This window comes from Pongo pygmaeus, chromosome 5 (genome assembly GCF_028885625.2).
Source record: "Pongo pygmaeus isolate AG05252 chromosome 5, NHGRI_mPonPyg2-v2.0_pri, whole genome shotgun sequence".
NCBI lineage: Eukaryota > Metazoa > Chordata > Mammalia > Primates > Hominidae > Pongo > Pongo pygmaeus.
This window is the reverse complement of record NC_072378.2, coordinates 87,144,086-87,171,617: the sequence shown is the minus strand read 5'-3', so window position 1 is coordinate 87,171,617 and position 27,532 is coordinate 87,144,086. Positions and strand designations below refer to the sequence as shown.

Sequence of the window (27,532 nt, the reverse complement as noted above, 5' to 3'; positions counted from 1 at the left end):
ATAGTGAGAGACCCTGTCTCTATAAAAAAAAAAAAAAAAAAAAAAAAATTTAAATTAGCTGGGCATGGTAGCATGTGCCTGTAGTCCCAGATACTCAAGAGGCTGAGGTGGGAAGACTGCTTGAGCCCAGAAGGTCAAGGCTGCAGCAAGCTATGATTGCACCACTGTACTCCAGCCTGGGTGACAGAGCGAAACTGTCTCAAAAAGAAAAAAAAAAAGCAAAGCAATACATAGCAGCCTCCTTGCTCTTCTTCAAATATGGCAGACATGCTCCAACCTCAGGTCCTTTCTACGTCCTTAGAATTCCCTTCCTCCGGATTCTTGAGTGGCAAGCTCTGTGACTTCCTTTAGGTCTTTACTTAAAATTTACCTTCTCAGTCAGGTCCTTATCTAAAATTTTGACTCCACTTCCCATGCACATGGAACTTCATATCCTTCTTCTCTGCTTCATCGTTTTTACCTCAGCACTTATCACTAACAGATATTTTACTTATTTATCTTATTTATTGTCTGTCTCCCTGATACAATGAAAACGGTAGAAGTTTTGGCTGTTTGATTCACTCCTGTATTCTCAAAACCTAGATTAACACCTGGCACATAACAGGCATTAGAAAAATATTGGTTGAATGAAGAGTACATTAATGAATGAAGACTGAACACTCAGTCTCTCTTTTATTTATTTTTAATTTTTGAGACAGGATCTTGCTCTAGCAACCAGGCTGGAATGCAGTGGTGCAATCTCAGCTCACTGCAGCCTTGACCTCCCAGGGTCAAGTGATCCTCTTGTCTCAGCCTTCCAAGTAGCTGGGACTATATATAGGTGCACACCACCACACCTGGCTAATTTTTGTAGAGATGGGGTCTCATTATGTTGCTCAGGCTGATCTGCTTGCCTCGGCCTCCCGAAGTGCTGGGATTACAGGTGTGAGCCACTGTGCCCAGCCTCAGTCTCTCTTTTAAGTAAGAGCAACCATATTTTGTCTTGCTGGATGTGGTCTAGATTTCCTGATTTTTCAAAAGTCTGAATTTGTAACGTAAAATTTCTCAATATGTAAATATTGGTTCTAACATATTTTTAAAAATGTATGTTTAAAAAACACATTTACATTAGACTGTGGGTTGCCTCTTAATGTGCAATATACCCTCTTAAATCAGTCATCTCCAACCTCATCAATCCTGTCTGTTATTCATACAAAAATCATTCACTGATAGCATGTCTTTTGCAGCAACATGGATGGAGCAGGAGGCCAGTATCCTAAGTGAAAGAACTCAGAAACAGAAAATCAAATACCGCATGTTCTCACTTATACGTGAGAGCTAAATAATAGGTACCCATGTATATACAGAGGAAAATAACAGACACTGTGGACTCCAAAAGGGGTAGGGTTGGGAGGGGCGAGGGCAGAGAAATTATTTATTAGGTACAATGTTCACTATTCAGGTGATGGGCACACTAGAAGCCAAAAACTCACCATCATCCAATATGTAACAAACCTGCACCTGTAACCCCCTGAATCTATTTTTTAAAAATCATATATCATTGTTTACTTATATGACAGAGCCCCTATTGTTATTGAGCTAGCTGCTTTCTCTGGAGGAGAAGTCAATATATATGTAAAACTTAAATAGGTAAAGAAAAAAACGCTAGGCAGAATTACATTTGCCATGCATTTATCTCTCTTCTACTTCCATAGTACTTACCACTTTTGTCTCCAGAATTGTATGTATAGGGGTGAACAGTGACCTCAGATTATAAAATAAAGTATGTAAAAATGACTATAAACTTCTGTAATTTCTTTTCAATCAATTCACTGATCATTAAAAACTAGTAAAACAGACTGTTGAATTTTAGGATTAAGAGATATCAGCTGTCTAAGAACACAGCATTTTCTCATTTATCATCTTGTTATAACTAAGCCTTATTTTTCTCATTAGAGAAAAATGCTGGCTGGCAGTGTTTTCCAGACTTAGCATATTACTGCTATCTAATAAGAATGCCAAACCACAGCTTTCTCCTAGCACTTATGTGGCAAGAGTGCTAGTCTTCTCATCTGTCTCTGCCTTTTGTTCTCCATATTCCTACCTCAGCAGTATAGATCAAGAGAAGCACTTGACAAAGAGTTTGAATTTAAATGATTAATTCCTGACACACTAGGCTAATGCCTAGCTCATTTGATCACATTTGATAGACTGCGATTGTTTTCCTTTTTCCTTTACCTTTCCATTTATTATTTTTTCTAAGAAATTTTCTTCCCCCTGTCTGCCCTGTAGGTCTGATAAAAGAAACAGAAAGAGGTGGGGTCAAAGGTGAAAGGCAGGTCTCCATCAAACTCATGAACTGATTTTGTGCCTTTTGTTCATGAGACACCATGATAAGCATACTAAACGGTGAAAAGAAGTCCTTACTCTACCACGAACTTGCTCTGTGACACGAGATATTTCACTTCCTTTCTCTTGGCTGCAGTTCTTCATTTGTGAAATGAGGGTGCTAAAGGAGTTCAAGGTTTATTTCTCACTCTAAAAGGATTTAAAATCTAGTTGGGAAAATAGGTATAAAGACGCGAAACATTAACAAGAATAATAAAACTTCAACTGTCACCTGCAAGGGAATGAATCTAAGCTTTCTACATAGTATGAAGATTTTTAGTTTTCATCAGCTCTACCAGGTCTTCTGATGTCCCTCCTTAGGAAATTCCTAGCAAATCACCTACAAATGTACATTGTTTGGTCAGGTAAAGTTTTAAATTTTATTTTAAGTTCTGGGATACATGTGCAGGACGTGCAGGTTTCTTACTTAGGTAAATGTGTGCCATGGTGGTTTGCTGCACCTATCAACCCATAATCTAGGTATTAAGCCTCGCATGCATTAGCTGTTTATCCTGATGCTCTCCCTCCCACCTGTGTTCCCATTGTTCAGCTCCCACTCACAAATGAGAACATGTGGTGCTTGGTTTTCTGTTCCTGTGTTAGTTTTAGTCAGCTAAATTTTTACATTTGAAATTACACTTTTTAAAAAACCCATTACTGAGTTCATTAAATTCAAAGCTGACATATAGTTTTGAAGCAGTGGACCCATAATTTTGAGGGAGTTAAAGGTTTTTGTTAACATCTTGATTCTAGTCAGAGGATAACTGAGATCAATCACTTGTTTAGGTAGGAACTTAATAGATTAGTCCTAGCTTAAGAAAATGAGGTGATGGGGGAAACAATAACAAATGCTTCCTCCTAGGGAGGCAGTCTAACTTAGTAGTTCTTAAAGTGTGGTTTCCAGTTATACAGACTGTAAATTTCTCTGGAATATTCTGTGAGGTCTATCTCTTAGACACTTGAATATAGAAAATGGGCACAAAATGATAAACTCTAATGGTAGGCATGTCTATACAACTATATAACATAAGAGTATTATAAATATTACATATAGATTGTCTATTATAATACATAAAAATGTATAAACATCTTTACATACATTGAAATGTGTTCATATTGGCTAGGTGTGGTGGCTCACGTCTGTAATCCCAGCACTTTGGGAGGCCTAGGCGGGCAGATCACTTGAGGTCAGGAGTTCAAGACCAGCCTGGCCAACACGGTGAAACCCCATCTCTACTAAAAATACAAAAATTAGCTGGGTGTGGTGACCCATGCCTCTAATCCCAGCTACTGGGGAGGCTGAGGCAGGAGAATGGCTTGAACCCAGGAGGTGAAGGTTGCAGTGAGCTGAGATCGTGCCACTACACTCTAGCCTGGGCGACAGAGCGAGACCCCCTCAAAAAAAAAAAAAAAAAAAAAAAAAAAAGCTGGGCGCGGTGGCTCACACCTGTAATCCCAGCACTTTGTGGGGCCAAGGCGGGTGGATTACCTGAAGTCAGGAGTTTCAGACCAGCCTGGCCAACATGGTGAAACCCCGTCTCTACTAAAAATACAAAAAATTAGCCGGGTGTGGTAGTAGGCACCTGTAGCCCCAGCCACTTGGGAGGCTGAGGCAGGAGAACTGCTTGAACCTGGGAGGTGGAGGTTGCAGTGAGCCGAGATCACACCATTACACTCCACCCTGGGCAACAAGAATGAAACTCCACCTCAAAAAAAATAAAATAAAATAAAAATAAATAAATAAATAAAATGTGTTCATATTGATCTTAATTTTTATGAGTGAAAAATATATAACAATAGTTATTATTTTCATTTATAAAAGCTTTATCGTTATATTTGTTTTCAAATCACTTTTATTTGAACAAATTTTGATTATCACTAACCTTATGAAAAAATCATACTAGGAATTATTATCCTACTTTTTTTTTTTTTTTTTTTTGGAGACACAGTCATGCTGTGTTGCCCAGGCTGGAGTGCAGTGGCACTATCTCAGCTCACTATAACCTCTGCCTCCCTAGTTCAAGGGATTCTAGTGTCTCAGCCTCCCAAGTAGCTGGGTTAACAAGCACACACCACCACATTTGGATAATTTTTTGTATTTTTAGTAGAGAAGGGGTTTTGCTATGCTGTCCAGGCTGGGTCTCAAACTCCTGGCCTCAAGTCATCTGCCTGCCTCAGCCTCCCAAAGTGCTGAGATTACAGGCATGGGCCACCACACCCAGCCTATTCTCCTACTTTCTATATAAGAAAATTGAGGCTTAAATAGCTCCCATTCACAATTACTACAAAGAGAATAAAATATCTAGGAATACAACTTACAAGGGATGTGAAGGACCTCTTCAAGGAGAATTACAAACCACTGCTCAGTGAAATAAAAGAGGACACAAACAAATGGAAGAACATTCCATGCTCATGGATAGGAAGAATCAATATCATGAAAATGGCCATACTGCTCAAGGTAATTTATAGATTCAATGCCAACCCCATCAAGCTACCAATGACTTTCTTCACAGAATTGGAAAAAACTACTTTAAAGTTCACATGGAACCAAAAAAGAGCCCACATTGCCAGGACAATCCTAAGCAAAAAGAACAAAGCTGGAGGCATCACCCTACCTGACTTCAAACTATACCACAAGGCTACAGTAACCAAAACAGCATGGTACTGGTACCAAAACAGAGATATGGACCAATGGAACAGAACAGAGGCCTCAGAAATAACACCACACATCTACAACCATCTGATCTTTGACAAACCTGACAAAAACAAGCAATGGAGAAAGGATTCCCTATTTAATAAATGGTGCCGGGAAAACTGGCTAGCCATATGTAGAAAGCTGAAACTAGATCCCTTCCTTAACCTTATAAAAAATTAATTCAAGATGGATTAAATACTTAAATGAAAGACCTAAAACCATAAAAACCCTAGAAGAAAATCTAGGCAATACCAAGACTAGGCATGGGCAAAGACTTCATGACTGAAATACCGAAAGCAATGGCAACAAAAGCCAAAATTGACAAATGGGATCTAATTAAACTAAAGAGCTTCTGCACTGCAAAATAAACTGTCATCAGAGTGAACAGGCAACCTACAGAATGGGAGAAAATTTTTGCAATCTACCCATCTGACAAAGGGCTAATATCCAGAATCTACAAAGAAGTTAAACAAATGTACAAGAAAAAAATAACCCCATCAAAAAGTGGGCAAAGGATATGAACAGACACTTCTCAAAAGAAGACATTTACGCAGCCAACAGACATATGAAAAAATGCTCACCATCACTGGTTATCAGAGAAATGCAAATCAAAACCACAATGAGATACCATCTCACACCAGTCAGAATGGTGGTCATTAAAAAGTCAGGGAACAACAGATACTGGAGACAATGTGGAGAAATAGGAACACTTTTACACTGTTGGTAGGAGTGTAAATTAGTTCAACCATTGTGGAAGACAGCGTGGTGATTCCTCAAGGATCTAGAACAAGAAATACCATTTGACCCAGCAATCCCACTACTGGGTATATACCCAAAAGATTATAAATCATACGACTACAAAGACACATGCACACGTATGTTTATTGCGGCACTATTCACAATAGCAAAGACTTGGAACAAACCCAAATGTCCATCAATGATACACTGGATTAAGAAAATGTGGCACATATACACCATGGAATACTATGCAGCCATAAAAAAGGATGAGTTCATGTCCTTTGCAGGGACATGGATGAAGCTGGAAACCATCATTCTCAGCAAACTATCACAAGGACAGAAAACCAAACACCACATGTTCTCACTCACAAGTGAGAGTTGAACAATGAGAACACATGGACACAGGGTGGGGAATATCACACACCAGGGCCTGTTGGTGGGTGGGGGTGCTGGGGGAAGGATAGCATTAGGAGATATACCTAATGTAAATGACGAGTTGATGGGTGCAGCAAACCAACATGGCACACATATACCCATGTAACAAACCTGCACATTGTGCATATGTACCCTAGAACCTAAAGTATAATAAAAAAAAAAAAGAAAGAAAATTGAGGCTTAAATAAGGCAAGTGATTTTCTTAAATATACATAGCTAATGAGTAACTGCAGTTCAAACACAAAATTTCCTATATTTTGTAGTACCACATTATTGTCATGTATTTTTACAAAACTATAAAAAGAGAAGCATTATTATGAGAATATTCAAAGATACTTTTACTCTAAACTAAAAAATCAATAGACACATTCTTTTGTTTTGTTTTGTTTTTGTTTTTTGAAACAGTCTTGCTCTGTTGCCCAGGCTAGGGCATGATCTTGGCTCACTGCAACCTCCACCTCCCAGGTTCAAGTGATTCTCCTGCCTCAGCCTCTGGAGTAGCTCAGATTACAGGCGTGCACCACTATGCCCGGCTAATTTTTGTATTTTTAGTAGAGACGGGGTTTCACCATATTGGCCAGGCTGGTCTTGAACTCCTGACTTCAAGTGATCCGTCCACCTCAGATTCCCAAAATGCTGGGATAACAGGAGTGAGCCACAGTGTCTGGCCTAAAACATTCATTTTTTCTTAGACATTTTCTGTCTTTTGATTTCAGCAGGTAGCCTGCAGGTAACTTTTTCAGGGAAAGGGTACAAATCTCTGTGCTTTTTCATATTTCTCACTGTGTAAGTCTCTAGAAAACATGCACTTAAATGACAAAGTATGTAATTTGAAAATGAATACACCAAAGATCATAACAAGCAAAACTGACAGTGCAACAAGAACAAGGATAGCATAAATAAATGCTAAGAAAATATGTAAAAAGTCACTGAAAAACAGACATAAATGCCAGGCTCTTTTTTTTTTTTTTTTTTTTTTTTTTAAAGATAGAGTCTTGCTCTGTCACCCAGGCTGGAGTGCAGTGGTGCAATCTCGGCTCACCACAGCCTCCGCCTCCCAGGTTCCAGCGATTCTCCTGCCTCAGCCTCCTGAGTAGCTGGGACTACAGGCATGCGCCACCACGCCCAGCTAATTTTTGTATTTTTAGTAGAGATGGGGTTTCACTGTGTTGGCCAGACTGGTCTTGAACTCCTGACCTCAAGTGATCCACCCACCCGGACCTCACAGAGTGCAGGGATGATAGGCACGAGCCACCCGGGCCTCACAGAGTGCTGGATGATTGCCTGACATTGGTCAGGCAATTTCTATAATACACTAGCCTAGACATTCTCTCCCTCTGTCATCCCAATGGTTAAAGGTACTCTTAAAAAATCTATTCCTGGCTTCTGAAATACACTCTGACAGAAAGTTCTAGCAGGAAATGGACTTGGCAACCAGCTGACTCAGCAGAGAGCTAATCTAGCTAATCTTCAAAGACTCAGTAAACATGCACACATTCTTTCTCACTAGTTCTTAAATTTCTTTCCAGCAAAACAACCTTCATGGAGGTCTGAGAACCTCCTATACTACTCTGAAGGCATTACAGAGATTACTAAAATGATTATTGAGCCCAATCTAGAAGTGACTTTATATTACGGCCCAGTGTGGATTCTACATTAGAAGTAATGTTTAATAAAAGCCATTCTGAATATTTTTTGAGCATTTATAATGGGCATAAATTACCAATGGAGGTAAACACATGCCCTCTAGAATGTAACATTTTTTAAAACACATTTTTAATTTTTTAAATTGATATATAATTGTACATGTATAAGATCTAACATTCTCTTGTTCAAAATCTGAAAATCGTATGTATTACCAAAACTCATCTTTAGCACTATGGCTTACCTTCAATCTCATCTCACTATTATTACAATATTCTAACAACTTTTTCCTAAAAAAGGCATGAGGAGTATGAAAATAAATGTGACATTATGTGTTTCTAAATGCTCATCAGTAAGAGACATGTTCTTAAAAAAGGTACATTAATTCAATAGACTACTATGTCGCTCTTCAGTACTAATATGGAATGATTTCCAAGATTAAGTACAAAATGAAACAAGGTGCAAAATATTGTAAGAAGGCAGCAACTGCCAAAATATAATATAATTACTTGTATGTATGGAGACTCTATCTAGAATGAAATATAAGAAACTAGTAACACTGGCTGTATCCAGGGAAGGGACATGGGTAGTTGGAAGACAGAGGTGAAAGGAAGCCTTTCACTGTATATTATATACTATAATATATATAGTATACTATATCCATTTTGAATTATATACTATATCCAAGTATCATTTATTCAAGAAAGAAAAAAGCCCTCCTTCTTTTGATATTCCCTATGTTGTACAGCTCACTGATAATTTTCTAAGCTCATTACTTCTTTCCTAGCGTTATATTATCAATATATAATGATATTTCTTCAAATCAAATCAACACCCACTTAGCAGCAGACGCCTAAGCTGCCTGGCTTCTAAATGCTTTTATTTATCACAGCCTTTAAAAAGAACATTACAATGAAATTGCTGGCAGATTACAAAACTGCTAGGTGGAAAAAGATTCACATAGCAGATCTCTATAGATCTAAAGGTGCTTTCAGAATAGGCCACAAGAGAAACTTGGTGTTTAATATTTTTTCTTGATTAAAAAAAGCCTCATCTTTTAGAGCTAAGGTTTTATGTCATCTTTAAAACTCACATTCCTAGGTGACTATCAAGACCCAATACTTCACTGTATAAATATTAAGATGCACAATTATGTTGTATTAACTCAATAAATGTTACGTGCATATTCTTCTTTATAAAAGGAAAAAGAGAATGAAACTGAAACACATTCACATTCCTACCTTCAAACATCTCTCATTGGTCAAGAGCGCAACTTGCTTTTCTGAAGCTTGCTTTTCCACGTGCCTAGAATTTTTACCATTCCATACACAAAAAGAGAAAATTAAACATTCAACATATTTAAATAGCATATTGGGAAAAAGAACTACCTAGATTGGTAGCCACATTTTTTTCATTTCTTCACAAAAATAAATTCAGTATGACATTTATGGTTTAATGGTAATTTTAAACTCCTTAAATCAGCTGGACTTCATAGTCTATAGATATAAACATTAAAAAAGGCCAGAAACCCCAGGAATAGGAAATGTTATTTCTAAAAAGTAACTCTGGAAAACTTGCAAATTATGTCCCTTTGTAAAAATACTTAAATTTTCAAATCCAACAAGGAAATCCCACAATTAAAAACAGAATAGGTTACTATTCCTTTCCCTACTTCAGAAATAACTGGATCTGAGATCTCTTATTTAGTACCAAATTCTAGTATAGTATGTGTTAAATATGTACTTCTCTTTTTACCTCCTAAAAGATGGTAGACGTCGGATGTTTTCACATTGATTATTTGATAAAAAATTTATTCTTCTTTTGGCTTCTGGAAGATTACAGCACAGGACACTTAAGGGCTGGGAATAGAAATGCTCTAACAGAGAAAGCTGAAAGACATGTGAAGATTAAACATATTTGTTATATTTTGGCAGTAAATCTATTGTGCTACATCTGCTCAATTTTAAGGATTTTTTTAAAGAGCCAAAGTATTTATGGCACTAATATATTTAATAATGTCACAATAATACTGCAAACAACATAAAAATGGCTATATAACTCTCATATTTTAAGGTTCCAATTCTGTGAAGAAGGTCAGAAAATGGTAATCTTTGCAATACAAACTAAGATAAACTAATGTAAATGGATAGAATAGCTATCTGCAAAAGCAACACATAATAATTATAAATGTGGTGTGGACCAAACTGAGGTTTAACGAAAGGGTCTAATAGATACCCCAAAACTCATAAGAAAATGCCAATCCAAAATCAGTGTAAAAACTGGTCTGTTACAAAAAATAATGCTTCAATGGTAGGAGCTGTGCCTATGGATTAAAGTGAATGATGAAAATTTATCTTTTCAAATTAATTTTTTTCCCATGGAGGAAAACATGGTGTACTATCTGGTATATACAAGCATTCTAATAATAGAATGCTGTGGGTTCTATGGTAGAAGGGAAGACAAATTTCCAGATTCTAACATTCGGTTTGCTTAGAATCAATATAATGAACATTTGGATAATCTTGTATACATTTGGATAGTCTTGAGTTTTATACCTAGAAACTGGTATAACTCGCAAGACTATGCAAATGTTCATTATGTTGATTCTAAGCAAACTTTGCTTGACCAGTTTGGTATTTTCAGGTACCTTGATACTGGTCACTCCTCATGACAAATTAATAAATTAGCATGTTAGGTTACATATCCATCTTAAGGTATTTGTTTGGGATGAATCAATAATCTTGGGCTTGATCCTTCCTGGGGGAACTGATAATGAATTTCTGAGTTCATAATGCTGACAACAAGATACCCAAGGCTAGAGGAAATCTTCTAAAATAGTCCATTCTCTAAGGCTGTAAGGCAAAGGGCCTGCCTAACTTAGAAACAAGTACAAAATAGAAAGCAACTGTTTGTGCCAGGTGCTGAATTACTTTTGCACATATTAACATAATTTTGTTTCTTATCTTTTCCAATTACGTCAAAGTGATAATGCTCATCCCAACGTTAACAATATTTTTTAGACACGAGAAAAATAAAAACTAAACAGGCTAAGGGGCTTGCTGCGGAAGAGGAATGGGAGGAAGCCACAGAAGTTACAGTAGAGCTACAAACAGGATATGAACCTATTATCACTTAACTATTTTGTTCAAGTGTGTTTTCAATATTTGGGTCAATCAACAAGTTGGTTAACATATCCACCTAATGAAGGGAAGGCTAAAACACACAGAATGATAATATGTCCTGCTGTACATCCTACGGAAATCAGGAATTACATAGTCCTAGTTACTCAGGAAACTAAGATGGAAGATTGCTTGAGCTCAGGAGTTTGAGACCAGCCTGGGCAACAGAGTGAGACTCTGTCTCAGGTAGAAATCAGGACTTACCAATATTTTCCACTGAGGACTAGGAAAACTGGGGAAATGAGGTCTAAAGATGCTGTCACTTGTCAGTGGTGTGACCTTGGCCAAGCCACTTAACTTAAATCTTAATTTCTTCATGTGCAAAACTGAGGATAATACACATGAATAAAACCATGTAGGCCAGGCAAGGTGGCTCACGCCTATAATATCAGTACTTTGGGAGGCCAAGGTGGGTGGATCACTGGAGGTCAGAAGTTCGAGACCAGCCTGGCCAACATGGTGAAACCCCATCTCTACTAAAAATACAAAATTAGCCAGGCGTGGTGGCACATGCCTATAATCCCAGCTACTCAGGAGGCTGAGGCAGGAGAAGCACTTGAAATCGGGAGACGGAGGTTGCAGTGAGCTCAGATTATGCCACTGCACTCCAGCCTGGGTGACAGAGCGAAACTCCATCTCAAAAAGAAACAAAAACAAAAAAACCATGTAAATAGTTTAGTAAAGTGTCAAGCATAAAGGAAGTGCTTAATAAATTATCAGGAAACCATAAAATCATCTAATCTGATTGCCTTATTTTACGAATGAGAAAACTATGACCCTGAGAGATTAAGTAACTTGGTTAATGTCCTTTACTTTCTGTCTCAAGGTATTTAGAGTACAGTTTCTATTTCCTGAATCTCTTTTTCCCTTGGCTTCAGTGGTACTCCACTTTCTATTGGTTCTCCTTGTTTTTAGTCTCCTTTTCTACTGCTCAGTTTTACAGGTCAGTTTGTCTTAAGGTGCTGCCCTTAGCCCTTCCTTACTCCCTCTAGCTGACATTTCATCCTCATAACATGACTTTAACTGCCATCTTTTAAGGATAAGTCCTAAATATCTATTTCCAGTCAAAATCTTTCTTCTGAGCACAAAATCTTTATATCTAACACACCTCTAAATTAACCATATACAAAAAGAAACTCATCTTTTTCTCACAACAACCTTGCTCTTTGCTATGTATTAACATGCACAGTTAACAAACGGTACTAACCTCCAATCTGCCAAGCTAGAGCCTGTGTCATCTTACGCCTCTCTTAAACAACCTTTCAGCTTTAAGTCAGGTAAGAAAAAACAAAACAAAACAACAGAACATCCTATCACCTACTCAGTCACCAGGTTTTTTGATTTGATCTCATCCTCAAATTTGTTTCCTCCTCTCTAGTTCCACTACCATTACCTTAGTTTATTTAAGTCCTTGTCATGTCCTGTCTAGATTACTGCAATAGCATTCTAACAGATCTCTCTTCCCCTACTGTTGCTTTTGCCTGAAATTCTGACCTGGCTAGCTCCTATTTCTTAGGCATACACTTCTGTTTTCCTACGGAACCCCAAGGCATGTTACTTTCATAGCACTGACTACTCAGACTTGTGGGTTTACTGTTTTGCCTCCATCATTAAACAAATAACAATTTGAAGGCAGAGATTTCTTTTTTTTTTTTTTTTGAGATGGAGTCTCACACTGTTGCCCAGGCTGGAGTGCAGTGGCATGATCTCCACTCACTCGCTCACTACAACCTCCACCTCCCAGGTTTAGACGATCTCCTGCCTCAGCCCCCCAAGTAGCTGGGATTAGAGGCATGCGCCACCATGCCTGGCTAATTTTTTGTATTTTTAGTAGAGACAGGGTTTCACCATGTTGGCCAGGCTGGCCTCAAACTCCTGATCTCGTGATCCGCCTGCCTCGGCCTCCCAAAGTGCTGGGATTATAGGCGTGAGCCACCACGCCCGGCCCAGAGATTTCTTTTTTATCTGTATCTTCAGGGTTCAGCATAGTGCTTGGTTGACAATAGGTTCTCGACAAATATTTATGAGTAAATGAATGAAATGAAAGAAATAATTTAGAAAGTTTAATCTTAATATCATCTAATTCTACATATTCCTAAGGTAAATAATGCTTTATTCTTTTAAAATACTCTTTAAAAAGTCAAAGTTGGGAGGAAAAGATACATATTAGCCAAAGAAACCACTGCAATCTTTTTTTGAAGGAAGAAAACATGAGAAATAATTTATAATCTTCAAGGTACTACAAATAATGAAGTATTATCAAATTGAACTTTTGCACCAAAGGTTACTAATATATATATATAGGTTTTTAAATCAGAATTTTGTTTGTTTTTTATAGAGACAGGTCTCTTGCTCTGTCACCCAGGCTAGAGTGCAGTGGCACAATTACGGCTCACTGCAGCCTTGACTTCCCAGGCTCATGTGATTCTCCCACCTCACCCTCCCGAGGACCTGGGACTCTGTAAATAAGCCACCACGTCTGGCTTATTTTTTTATTTTTAATAGAGATGAGGCTGCATTATGTTGTTCAGGCTGGTCTCAAACTACTAAGCTCAAGTGATCCTCCCACCTTGACTTCCTAAAATGCTGGGATTATAGGCATGAGCCACCGTGCCTGGCATAATATATATGTTTTAATGAACTAGACAACTGGCATGTGTTCACAATGACTACACTTATGTAGCTGCCAAGAAAAGGAAATAATACTAACTTTTAAACAACTGGAGAATGGGGATCTTTTTTAGGTTACAGCATATATCATGAAGCTAAATTCCTGAATCAGCTTCGGGCAATTCATGAAACTAGTGAAAATGAATTCCCAATGTATCAGAATACAAATTACAGAGACACACACACACACATGCATGGTCCAGAAACTAAAAACGTTTTTTATATCTTTAAAGGATTATTAAAGAAGAAACAGCAACAGCAACAGCAGTGACCACATGTAGCATGCAAAGCTAAAAACGGGCCGGGTGTAGTGGCTCATGCCTGTAATCCCAGCACTCTGGGAGCCAAGGTGGGTGGATTACCTGAGGTCAGGAGTTCGAGACCAGCCTGGCCAACACGGTGAAGCCCTGTTTCTATTAAATATACAAAAATTAGCCAGGTGTGGTGGCACGCACCTGTAATCCCACCTACATGGGAGGCTGAGGCAGAAGAATTGCTTGAACCCAGGAGGCGAAGGTTGCAGTGAGCTGAGATTGTGCCACTGCACTCCAGCCTGGGCAACAAAGTGAGACTCCATCTCGAAAAAAAAAAAGCTAAAAATGTTTTAATATCTGGCCCTTTACAGAAGTTTGCTGACCCCTTATATATAGCATTTCCTTGGTAGAAAAAGTCCATAAGCTTTCATGAGAGTCTCGGAAACAAACCAAAAAAGTCCGCTTGTCCCTATCCCCAAAATGGTTAAGAATTGCTGGAATAGAAGTCTTTTCCCATTATTGATGTCCTAATGAGTGTATTCTCTACATTTTGCTGCAAGGTAACAAAGGAATTGTAAACCTAGAATAAAATAACTGGAATTTACTTATTCTAGATTTTGCCATTTAAAATGCCTATCACACTAGACAGCCTGAAATAATGTGCAAATTATTTAGAATCAGCTTGAGAATTTTCAAACCCATTACTGTGTTCTTACCTGAAGTCCTTTTATAAAGTTTTGAATTGAGAAATCATGATACAAAAAGATGTTGGTCAGAACCTGTAATACTTTTTCATTTATTTTAAAGGGAAACTGAGTTGTAAGAAGTAGCTGAAAGAGATTAAAAGGGAGGGGGACACACTCCTTGTTAGTCTTCACTCTTCATAAATACTAAGTATTAATAATGAGGCAAAGAATGATATTATGACACAGTTAACTATGAAAGCTGCAATAATAGCTAGCTTTTTAAGCTCAAATGTCAACAAAAATTTTAAGTTAATTTATACAAGAGTAACAAAAAGAAGCTACTTATACTATATCCTCAGAACCAAAGATCTATACCATCTTCCATCAAATTCCTAATTTTAAAAAATACCACCTATTAACTATATCATTCTTTTTTTTTCCTCACCAGAAACCACTAAAGAAGCTGCAGGCTTTGGCAATTCTTATTACCAGATGAGACTTTTTCCATTCCTGCTGATTCAAATTAATGAAGAGTAATATATTATGTATTGTTGAATGAGAAACACAAATGTCTATTTCACAGACGTCTATTTCAAAAGTATAGAATAGCTGAATTTGTATTATTTGGCTAATTTTCAATAGTCTATAGTGATGTTTTACATCTGAAAATGAAAAGTTACACAAGGCTTCTTAAACAGAAGCATAGTTGTAAAAGGCCAATTGAATTTGGCTATAACCAAGTTTTTTTTTTTTTTTTTTTTTTTGTAGAGGAAAGTTCTTGCTCTTTTGCCCAGGCTGGAGTGCAGTGGTGGCATCATAGCTCACTGTAGCCTTGAACTTCTGGGCTCAAGTGATCCTCCCACCTCAGCCTACCAAGTAAAAGGGATTATAGGTGCTTGCCACCCTTTCCTGCCTAGCCAACCAAATTTAAAAATAGCAGCTTGAAAACATTTTCCTTAAAGTGTCTATAAATCACCTTTACGGAAAAAAAGACAAACACTAAAACCCATGTGTAAGTGGCTAGTGGGCAGGTTGTTATTAGTTTACCTTAAATAAGCAGCATAAAGCACATCTTAAAGGAGGTGAGTCCAGAAGCAATTTGAGGAAGGTCAATGATATGGTTTGGCTGTGTCCCCACCGAAATCCCATCTTGAATTCCCAAGTGCTGTGGGAGGGACCTGGTGGGAGGTAACTGAATCATGGGGAAAAGTCTTTCCCATGCTGTTCTCACGATAGTGAATAAGTCTTATGAAATCTGATGGTTTTATAAAGAGGAGTTCCCCTGCACAAGCTCTCTCTCTTTGCCTGCTACCATCCATGTAAGATGTGACTTGTTCCTCCTTGCCTTCCACCATGATTGTGAGGCCTCCCCAGTCATGTGGGACTGTGAGTCCATTAAACCTCTTTCTTTTGTAAATTGCCCAGTCTCGCCTATGTCTTTATCAGCGGTGTGAGAACAGACTAATACAGTAAATTGGTACCAGTAGAGTGGGACACTGCTGAAAAGATACCCAAAAATGTGGAAGTGACTTTGGAACTGGATGACAGGCAGAGGTTGGAACACTTTGGAGGGCTCAGAAGACAGGAAAATGTGGGAAAGTTTGGAACTACCTAGAGACTTATTGAATGTCTTTGACCAAAATGCTGATAATGATATGGACAATGAAACAGGCTGAGGGGGTCTCAGATGGAGATGACAAACTTGCTGGAAACTGGAGCAAAGGTGACTCTTGTTATGTTTTAGCAAAGAGACTGGCGGCATTTTGCCCTTGCCCCAGAGATTTGCGGAACTTTGAACTTGAGTGAGATGATTTTGGGTATCTTGAGGAACAAATTTCTAAGCAGCAAAGCATTCAAGAGGTGACTTGAGTGCTGTTAAAGGCATTCCCTTTTATGAGGGAAGCAGGGCATAAAAGTTTGGAAAATTTGCAGCCTGACAATGAGATAGAAAAGAAAATCCCATTTCTGAGGAGAAATTCAAGTCAGCTGCAGAAATTTCCGTGTAAGTAACAAAGAGCCAAATGTTAATCCCCAAAACAAAGGGGAAAATATCTCCAGGGCATGTCAGAGGTCTTCATGGCAGCCCCTCCCATCACAAGCCTGGAGACTTAGGAGAAAAAGTGATTTCATGGGCTGGGCCCAGAGTCCCCGTGCTGTGTGCAGCTTAGGAAGTTGGTGCTGTGTCCTAGCCACTCCAGCTGTGGCTGAAAAGGGCCAACACAAAGTTCGGGCCATGACTTCAGAGAGTGCAAGCCCCAAGCCCTGGCAGCTTCCACATCGTGTTGAGCCTGTGAGTGCACAGAAGAACTGGGGTTTGGGAACCTCCGTCTAGATTTCAGAAGATGTATGGAAAAGCCTGGGTGTCCAGGCAGAAGTTTGCTGTAGGGGCGGGGTCCTCATGGAGAACCTCTGCTAGGACAGTGTGAAAGGGAAATGTGGGGTTGGAGTCCCCACACAGAGTCCTTACTGGGGCACTGCCTAGTGGAGCTGTGAGAAGAGGGCTACCATCCTCTACACCCCAGAATGGTAGATCCACCGACAGCTTGCACCGTGTGCCTGGAAAAGCTGCAGACACTTAACACCAGCCCATGAAGGCAGCCAGGAGGGAGGCTGTAACCTGCAAAGCCACAGGGGTGAAGCTGCCAAAGACCATGGGAACCCACCTCTTTCATCAGCATGACCTGGATGTGAGAAATGGAATCAAAGGAGATCATCTGGAGCTGTAAGATTTGACTACCTCGCTGGATTTCAGATTTGCATGGGGCCTGTAACTCCTTTGTTTTGGCCAATTTCTCCCATTTGGAATGGCTGTATTTACCCAATGCCTGTACCCCCATTGTATCTAGGAAGTAACTAACTTGCTTTTGATTCTACAGGCTCATAGGCAGAAGGGACTTGCCTTGTCTTGGATGAGACTTTGGACTGTGGACTATTGAGTTAATGCTGAAATGAGTTAAGACTTTGGGGGACTGTTGGGAAGGCATGATTGGTTTTGAAATGTGAGGACATGTGATTTGGGAGGGGCCAGGGACAGAATGATATGGTTTGGCTGTGTCCCCACCCAAATCTCATCTTGAATTCCCAAGTGCTGTAGGAGGGACCTGTTGGGTGGTATTTGAATCATGGGAGCAAGTCTTTCCTGTGCTGTTCTCATAGTGAATAAGTCTCATGAGATCTGATGGTTTTATAAAGAGGAGTTCCCCTGTACAAGCTCTCTCACTTTGCCTGCTGCCATCCATGTAAGATGTGACTTGCTCCTCCTTGCCTTCCACCATGATTGTGAGGCCTCCCCAGCCAAGTGGAACTATGAGTCCATTAAACTTCTTTCTTTTGTAAATTGCCCAGTCTCAGGTGTGTCTTTATCAGCAGCATGAGAACAGACTAATACAGTCAATATTAAAGAATCATACTTGCCTTTATGTAGAAACATAGTTAATTAACTTTAGTTGCCAAGGTCTAGGAAAATGTTAGTATTTATTTGTTGTCAAGAGCAGCTTGACAAATCAGTTAGGAAACAGTCCACTAAAAACTTCAAATCATTTTATACAAAATGTAAGAGTCAGGCTGGGTGTGGTGGCTCATGCCTGTAATCCCAGCACTTTGGGAGGCTAAGGCAGGTAGATCACTTGAGGTCAGGAGTTCCAGACCAGCCTGGCCAATATGGTACCCTGTGTCTACTAAAAATACAAATTAGCCAGGTGTGGTGGCACACCTCATGTAGTCCCAGCTACTTGAGATGCTGAGGCAGGAGAATCACTTGAACCTGGGAGGTGGAGGTTGCAGTGAGCCAAGATTTTGTCACTGCACTCCAGCCTGGATGACAGAGCTAGACTCCTTCTCAAAAAAATAAAAATTAGAAAAATCAAAATGTAAGAGTCAAAATATATTGTTACTACAAAGTCTACAAATTCTGTAAAAATTTACATTATAAACCTATAATTTTCTACTGAGTAAAGATATAAAGAGATTAAGTACATAGATAGATATGATCACTCTTTTCATAAAGCTTATATTTTACCTGAAGAGGTAATATACAAAATCACTGTAAAACTATAAAACACTATAAAAATTATTAAGTAAAAATATTAAAGTATGTGAAGGAATATGTTCAATATAGTACTCAGAGAGTTGTAGAGGCTTATCATTAACAGTTATCTTAACAATCTATTATTGGCAGTTTTCTTTTCATCCTATTTCACTGGCAAAACTTATTGTTTTTACCTTATCGAGTACCGTAGTCAGGTGCTCCTTACAAGACAAAGATTGGAACAGTTCTATGCACAATAGAGATGATACTGCATGAGGAAGCAATCGGTGGATGATAATAGGAGATGTGGCTATTCCAAAAATGAGTATTAGTGGAAATTCATGGAGATGTTGACTAGTTTTGAAAGAAAGACACAAAAGTGAAATTTATTTAGCAAATATATTTCAATACATCATATTTCAACATAAGACAAACTTTATTTTAATGCTTACTTTATAAGACACTGTTAAGGATTATCATTGCAAACACTAAAATTTTCTAAGTCTTTCACTTTCTTCTATTAAACAGAGAAATAATTACTTTCCAGACAGTCTAGCTCTGAAATCAATCTCTTAATAAATCCTCTCGTTTTATAAACAAGAACAGAGAGGTCCAGAAAGTTTTCCCAAAGATTATACCATCTTTTTTCTTTCTTCTTTTTTTTTCAGATGGAGTCCTGCTCTGTCGCCCAGGCTGGAGTGCAGTGGTGCAATCTCGGCTCACTGCAACCTCCACCTCCTGGGTTCAAGCGATTCTCCTGCCTCAGCCTCCCAAGTAGCTGGGACTACAGGCACGTGCCACCATGCCTAATTTTTTAATCTTAGTGGAGATGGGGTTTTACCATATTGGTCAGGCTGGTCTCAAACTCCTGACTTCATGTGATCCACCCACTTCGGCCTCCCAAAGTGCTGGGATTACAGGCGTGAGCCACCATGCCCAGGCCAAAGATTATACAATCTTAAGTGTTACAAGAGATGTTAGATACCATTCCATTTAATCTCTCATTCAAAGTTTGAGCCCTATCTATAGTCTTCCTCACTTTTGATGGCTAAGGTAGTCATTAAGTCTAAGCTCCAAAAAAAAGTACAGCTTTTCTGTCACTATTTTGTACTGTGTACTTTCCCAGCATGCTAAGCAGTTCAGTGTCAGCATTAAGAAAAGTCCTAGGATCTGGGCTGAGTGCAATGGTTCATACAAGTCCTAGGATCTGGGCTGGGTGTGATGGTTCATGTCTGTAATCCCAGCACTTTGGGAGACTGAGGCAGGCAGATCTCTTGAGGCCAGGAGTTTGAGACCAGCCTGGGCGACACAGCAAAACCCCATCTCTACAAAAAATACAAAAATTAGCCAGGCATGGTGGTGTGTGCCTATAGTCCTAGCTACTTGGGGACCTGAGAAGGGAGGACTGCTTAAGCCCAGGAGGTGGAGGGTGCAGTGAGCCAAGATCATGTCACTGCGCTCTAGCCTGGGTGACAGAGCCAGACCCTGTCTCAAAAAAAAAAAAAAAAAAAAGAAAAGTCCTAGGATATAGAACTCTTAGAATCAATGAGGGAAAAAAGATCCTATCAAAGTAGAAATTTAAAGTATATTAGTAAATTAGCCGGGTGTGGTGGCTCATGTCTGTAATCCTAGCACTTTGGGAGGCCCCAAAGAGCACTAAGGAAGGCAGATCACCTGAGGTCAGGAGTTTGAGACCAGCCTGGCTAACATGGTGAAACCCTGTCTCTACTAAAAATACAAAAATTAGCTAGGCGTGGCAGCGGGCACCTGTAATCCCAGCTACTCGGGAGGCTGAGGCATGAGAACTGCTTGAACCCGGGAGGCGGAGGTGGCAGGGAGTTGAGAAGGCGCCACCGCACTCCAGCCTGGGGGATAGAGCGAGACTCTGTCTCCGAAAAAAATAAAAATAAAAATAAAGTATACTAGTAAATTATTTAACACAATATATAGCTTTAGGCAAATGTAGCTATAACTATTAAAACAAGTTGACATATAGAAGAGGCCAAAATAAATTCCATCCCAAAAAATACACCATGGAAAATGCATGTCACTGGATTTTAAAATAAGAGTTCATTATTTCAATTCTGAGTCTCACATGATTGCTTTGAAGATGCAATGCAATTGTGAAAATAGTTTCTCAATAGAAATATTATATAAATGCAAGATAATGTTATTTAGAAGACACTTTTGCTTAGTAAAACTATATGCAACTCAGAGCATCTAAGGATGGATGGGTATCAGAAAATAAGACCTAATAAAAATCTCAACTTGGCCAGGCATGGTGGCTCACTCCTGTAATCCCAGCACTTCGGGAGGCCAGGAGTTTGAGAACAGCCTGGCCAACATGGTGAAACTCTGTTTCTACTAAAAATACAAAAATTAGCCAGGTGTGGTGGTGGGCACCTGTAATCCCAGCTACTCAGGAGGCTGAGGCAGAAGAATTGCTTGAACCCAGGAGGCGGAGGCTGCAGTGAGCCGAGATCGTACCACTGCACTCCAGCCTGGGCAACAGAGCAAAACTCCATCTCAAAAAAAAAAGAAAAAAACAAAAACAACAAACTCAACCTGGAGTAGTTTATCTATTTAACGGGTGAGTAAGAGACAGTCAATCTTGGTGAGATAAACCATATTTAATACTATCTTACCATGTCAATTTAAAACTGGCTAAATGTGCCTTTGATTCTCATTCTTGGCTCAAAAAGCAAATGGAAAATCTGATAAGAAGTCTTTGAATATTCAATTATAAAGAATTTGAATACTTTGATTTTTATCCAGTTGGTATTAAAATGAAGATTATACTTTTCAAGTTAAAAGTAATATTTTCTTAAAACGGGAGTTTTTCATAAAAGCCAGGTGATACACCATCTACCTGCTGATAATTATGAAGTCTTGTAGTACTTTTGTGGCAAAGCTTTCCATATCCTTCAAGATAACGACAACAGGAGGAGACTGCCATTGGCTAGAAGTAGTCCTTTTTTTGCTTAGCATTTTTGGGTCCGTCTTCTTTTAAGCCATTGCAGAAATAAAGAGTTAAAGGTAAGCCTTACCACTCAAACAATGTTATAATGCCACATGTTGACATATCTCTCTTTAAATTTCACAATAACACTGTTTTTCTTCTACCACATGATAAATAGAAACTCAGGTTACTAGAATCTTGCTGTGTCTGACATGGGAATGATAACCAAGAAGAAAAAGGTTCAGTAAAAATCTATAACTCGTATGAAATATTTATATTTTCTGCTAAGGAAATGACAGAAAAAAACATGGAAATTTTCTACACAATTGATTTTTCTGTTGGTAGAAAGTTATATTCTGCTTTGCTTTACAGTGAGAACTAGTATTTTCAATAAAAAAAATAATGAATTAGTAGTGCTTGCTACTCTGCCACTGTGAAATTTCAAGCCTGAAATGGATCATCTGGTCCAATCTCAATTTTTAAAAAGGTATCTGACATAAACCAAAAGTAGCATTTGATCTGGAAAGTCTAAAATTGTGGAGCAAATAAGGTATTATGGTAAGTATTAGACATAGTTTAGTCCCTATATAAAGCAAAATGAAACTTCACTTACGATGATTTCAGCAAAAATGTTGATTGGAAAATGTAACCACAGTATTTTTTTCCCATACTGTCTGGCTACACAGCACCATAACCTAAAACTATGGTTTTATGACGCAGTTACCTAGCGTTAACCTAGGTGATCATTTTTCACCAGACTGTCATAGTAGAATGGAACTTCTTTTTACTTATCTGTTTGTCTAACATACTTTACTTAAAGAATACTGATTCCCTAAGAACTCTAAACATAAAACAAATTAGATTTTAGAAAATACATGATTATTCTTCATTAAACTAAGTTGACAGTGGATACTAGCAGCATGGTTCTATTGGACAAAGCAACATTGAGGAACCTAAGAGATAATATATTAAAGTTATAGTTACTGTCACAGAGACGGAACATGCAACAGAAGCAATTCCTGATGCTCTGTTTTTGTCATTAGAGGACATTCTCTAACAAATAATATGTCCTTGTAAAAACCTAAGCACTTACCAGGAATTAGGCTGCATACTAATAAAAGAACATTTTAAAATTCGAGTAGCATTAGAAAAAATAAATAGCTACTTTTAAATTAACACTAGTGCTGCAGAAACATATCCTTGTTAGATCAAAACAGTACTGTCTAATATTATTCCAAGACACATCAATCATATGTCAATTTCCTGGGAGAAAATTGTCAGTTTATATCTACCTGTGTGACAGTCATATACCAACTGGAAAGTGAATCCATTGAATAATGTGTCTTTCTTTGGGTGACCTGAACACTTTCCTCCTCTTTGGATTTTATATCTACACAGCAGTCCATCAACTGTGAGACCAACTTTTGCAAAAAATGTTTCATATCTGCGGAATATAAAAAGTAAGAAAGCTTATCTCTGCCTCTTCTAAAAATAAAATCAAAGCTCTTGAAACTTCTTGCTCAGTGTATTACTTTTTTTCATAGAATGTGTTTTTTTATACTTACCATCAATATAGCTAATATAACATTTAACATATTAACTACTGATGCTCATTAGTACCTTCATTAATTCAGACTAAGACTAAACCAAAGCTTATGTATATTATCTTTTTTTTTTTTTTTTTTTTTTTTTTTTGAGATGGAGTCTCGCTCTGTCGCCCAGGCTGGAGTACAGTGGCAGGATCTCGGCTCAATACAACCTCTGCCTCCCGGGTTCAAGCAATTCTCCTGCCTCAAGCCTCCCCCGTAGCTGGGATTACAAGCGCGTGCCACCATGCCCAGCTAATTTTTGTATTTTTTAGTAGAGACGGGGTTTTGCCATGTTGGCCAGGCTGGTCTCGAACTCCTCACCTCATGATCTGCCTGCCTCGGCCTCCCAAAGTGCTGAGATTACAGGCATGAACCACTGCTCCCAGCCACTTATGTATATTATCCATAATAAAAAGGTCACAGAAGCAAATGTGTAGATCTGCAAACTATAAATTTTAGGAATATGTATTTAAATTACACAGGAAAATAAACAGTTTTCAAGGTCCCTAAGAAAAATCAAGTGTCATATGAATTATTTTACTGATTATAAATCTTTCATATAGCCATTTTTAAAGATGCCTTTAAGGGCTTTTACTTAATTTCAATCAGTTTATGAATATGAAAGCAATATAGCACATAAATCTCTTTTATCAATCTAAATCCAAACAAATTTTACTATATTAGGGCCAGGCATGGTGACTCAAGATGTAATCCCAGCACTTTGGGAAGCCGAGGCAGGAGGATTGTTTGAGCCCAGGAGTTCAAGACCAGTCTGGATAACACAGCAAGACCCAATCTCTACAAACAACAACAGCAACAACAAAACCCCACAATGTAGCTGAGGTAGCTGAGCGTAATGGCATGCACCTGTAGTCCTACGTACTGGGGAAGCTGAGGTGGGATAACTGCTTGAGGCCAGGAGTTCAAGCTGCACTGAGCTATGATCATGCTACTGTAGTACAGCCTAGGCAACAGAGTGAGACCCTGTCTCAAAAGAAAAAAAAAAAAAGCTTTTTAATATATTAGTGTGAACACTCTTTATGATTTCATGGGTTCACATGCTCAGGATTAGCTCTGTCAGTGGACTATTTTTCACGATGGTGGCTTTTCAAAGTGGGACAATAAGATGATTTATGGCTGAAACATGAGCCCATGTGGTCTACTCTTTTGAGCTGAACAAGAGCTCCTCATTCCCCAATTCTCAGCTTCTGTCCTAAGTCTTTCTACTTATTAAACGTTTCACTGGGTTAAAGAACGCATCTCACAAAATGCCTGGACTGCTACCAGCAGTTAAGCTGATAGGGCAGAAATGGGTCAAGAATAAAGACAGCAAAAGGAGGCAGAGTTCTGTAATAGTCACAATTACTCTGAGAGCCCCCAAACCTTACCCTGCCCAAAACATAGCACTGTGTTCTTTCCACCAAAAAAAGGGATAAAGAAAGCCTGAAAAAGAGAGAAAAGGATGAAAGAAGTCTGTAACATCTCACCAAGGTTATTATGGCATTTATATTTTACCTGGACAATCTTTAGCTTGCAATGAGATTACATATGGTGTGACATTATTCTGAAGGGCCTCTGTTAGACTTCTGAATGTCAAATCATGATCTGTGACATTCACACCTATGAGATAATAATATATCAATATTACATCACCATTTTTATTAATAATAATTTAATGACAAAAGCTATTTAACATATCAAGCGAACAAGTAAAAACATTTAAAAAATGATTAATAACAGAAACCAAGGAAATATACTATATAAATGGGATATCCATTAACAATAGCTATCCAAAGGCATACACTATATTTGTCAGGAAAGATATTTTGCACAATTCCTCTTTCAAACAAATTACTGGGAGGTGCACTTGAAAACTTCTTTCTTTTTGAGACAGAATCTCGCTCTGTCATCCAGGCTGGAGTGCGGCAGCTCAATCTCGGCTCACTGCATCCTTCGCCTCCCAAGTTCAGGTGATTCTCCTGCCTCAGCCTCCTGAGTAGCTGGAATTACAGGCATGTGCCACCACACCAGCTAATTTTTGTAGTTTTAGTAGAGACATGGTTTCACCACGTTGGCCAGGCTGGTCTCAAACTCCCGACCTCAAGTGATCCACCCGCCTCAGCCTCCCGACATGCTGGGATTACAGGCGTGAGCCACTGTGCCCAGCCGACCCTTGAAAACATCTTAGAAGGAAATTAAAACTGGCCAGGTGCAGTAGCTCACACCCATAATCCCAGCACTTTGGGAGGATCACTTGAAGCCAGGAGTTCAAGACCGGCCTGGCAAACATGGTGAGACCCTGTCTCTATAAAAATTTTAAAAAAGTAAAACTATGGGTTCTTTTGGTATTTATAGAATCCCTGGTTTTCATTTCTGCAAATCAGAGTTTCAGAGCACTGCATACAGTTATCAAATTTTTGAGTGAAAAATTTCCCACTACTTTGGAAAAAAATTCTGTTAACTGGTATCTTCCCTAACATAACCATCTGTTATTTCTAGAAAGTCATTTGGTGCTTAGGCAGATAGCAGCAGCAGCCACTTTCAAACTGCTTAAGAGTTACAGTTGCAAAACTTTCACTGCTTGGAAGAAAAAGAAAAATTTCAGAATCATCCATGCCAGCAATAATAAACCATTTTTTTTTCCTAGGCGAGCCAAAGAATAAAAATATTAGCAGACTATTTTTTAAATGGATATTGAAAATAGAAAATATCAAAATGATTCCTAGCATGCATTATAGTCTATGATTATAATAATGCATCCCTGAACAAATTTGGAAGTTCAGTAAAACACTGGGTTATCTTGTCTTTCACTGACTGGCTATAAGCTATTTATTAATAACATTATATTCACTATATTTATATTATAAAACAATGAACTTGTCTATCACAAACAAGATAATCAACAATGTGTTTAACTAGAAAAATGTTCCCCTCAGACCATGATTTTAAAACACTCTTTCCATTAGCTTGGTACAAGTGGGCCATCACTGGGCCTCAGTTTTTCACCAAATGGGAGAGTTTTTAGATGTTGCATTGTAAAGCTGGTCCACAGCATAATAAAAATCATTCCCTTGAGTCTTATTAGTGTGGTCCTGGGACTATGGGCATCAGCTGGTACCCTGTTAGAAATGTAAAATTTCAGGCCCCACCCCAGACCCATTAACCAAAATCTACATTTTAATACAATCCCTGGAGGTTATTTATGGATACACTGAAGTTGAGAATTAATTCCTTATCTCAGAGCTAACTAGCATAACAAATCTTGAATAAATTGAAAGAGAAATTAAGAGCATGTTTGGAACCCAAATAAATTCAACTTTGTTTTCAAAGGGAATGAAGAAAATTTGCTAATATTCCAAAGAAATTTTTTCCATTGTGCTGGAATCCAAATGTTTGGTAAAGATGAGATATTAATGATGGATGTTTAAGTACTTAAGAAATTTACAACCTGCAATTTGAAAGCAATTTATGTGCAATTCATCCAAACACCTCCTTGCAGGTAATTAATATGAATATAATGAAACAATCTAAGATGGAAAAACTATGCACAGGAAAATAAAATTAAGGTCATAGAGTAATTCCATTGAAGATACGACTAAAAAAAGTATGAAAACCAAATCTACTAACACTGGTAGTTTCTTTATTACCAAATCTCATATACTCTTGTAATGTATCTACAAAGAAAGAGTAAAACAAATATATTTTCCCTTCCGACCAAAAGTTGGGGAGAACATTAGCTAGATAAATTCCTTTTAATTTACAAACATATGATCATCTGTAAAGATAAGGAATTTTTATTGGTTTTTGAAAATATGTAAAATAAACTATGGTTGGTTTAATTGTATAAATAAAAGAGACAAAACAGGCTCATCAAAACAGGTCCTTACACTATTCTCAACAATAAAAAAAAAATTTAAAAACAAAATACACAGACATGCATGCATGAACAAACATATGCATATATACCAAGAACAAGAGCAGCAGTTGGAATTTCTCTGAGTTTTATTTGACCGCCCAAGTCTCTTGAATTCTTCTGGAATCCAGAATGTGATTTTTGCAGAAATTCAATCAGACTGTCAAACAAGTTTTTATTTAATTCCTCTTGTAGTCGCTACAAAGAACACACAAAAACTTATTATTATTAGAAATAATAATCTGATGTCTTTCCTGGTTGTGGAAAGAAAATTGTCATGGATACAATGATGTAAAATGATCAAAAGATGAACCTAATTAAAAAATGTTTTTTCCTTAAATCTCTAGTAATTAGTGCTCTGGGTTCCCCCATTAAA

General features: G+C 38.2%; 1 protein-coding gene across 10 annotated transcripts in view; it reads right to left on the bottom strand.

The window, feature by feature from the left end:
- The window catches only part of ORC3 (origin recognition complex subunit 3), a 76,566-nt gene that overhangs the window by 35,856 nt on the left and 13,178 nt on the right, over positions 1–27,532 (bottom strand). For 6 of the 10 annotated variants that reach the window (XM_054491503.2, XM_054491500.2, XM_054491504.2 and 3 more), the window contains 8 exons: positions 27,210–27,354; positions 24,759–24,863; positions 22,947–23,098; positions 21,565–21,698; positions 18,890–19,049; positions 14,699–14,812; positions 9,635–9,768; positions 9,121–9,184 (listed from right to left, as the gene is read on the bottom strand). In XM_054491503.2, coding sequence (XP_054347478.1) covers positions 9,121–9,184; positions 9,635–9,768; positions 14,699–14,812; positions 18,890–19,049; positions 21,565–21,698; positions 22,947–23,098; positions 24,759–24,863; positions 27,210–27,354 — 1,008 coding nt within the window. The remainder of the gene's footprint in view (positions 1–9,120; positions 9,185–9,634; positions 9,769–14,698; positions 14,813–18,889; positions 19,050–21,564; positions 21,699–22,946; positions 23,099–24,758; positions 24,864–27,209; positions 27,355–27,532) is intronic. The other 4 variants (XM_063666401.1, XM_063666397.1, XM_063666402.1 and 1 more) reach the window with 1 other exon arrangement.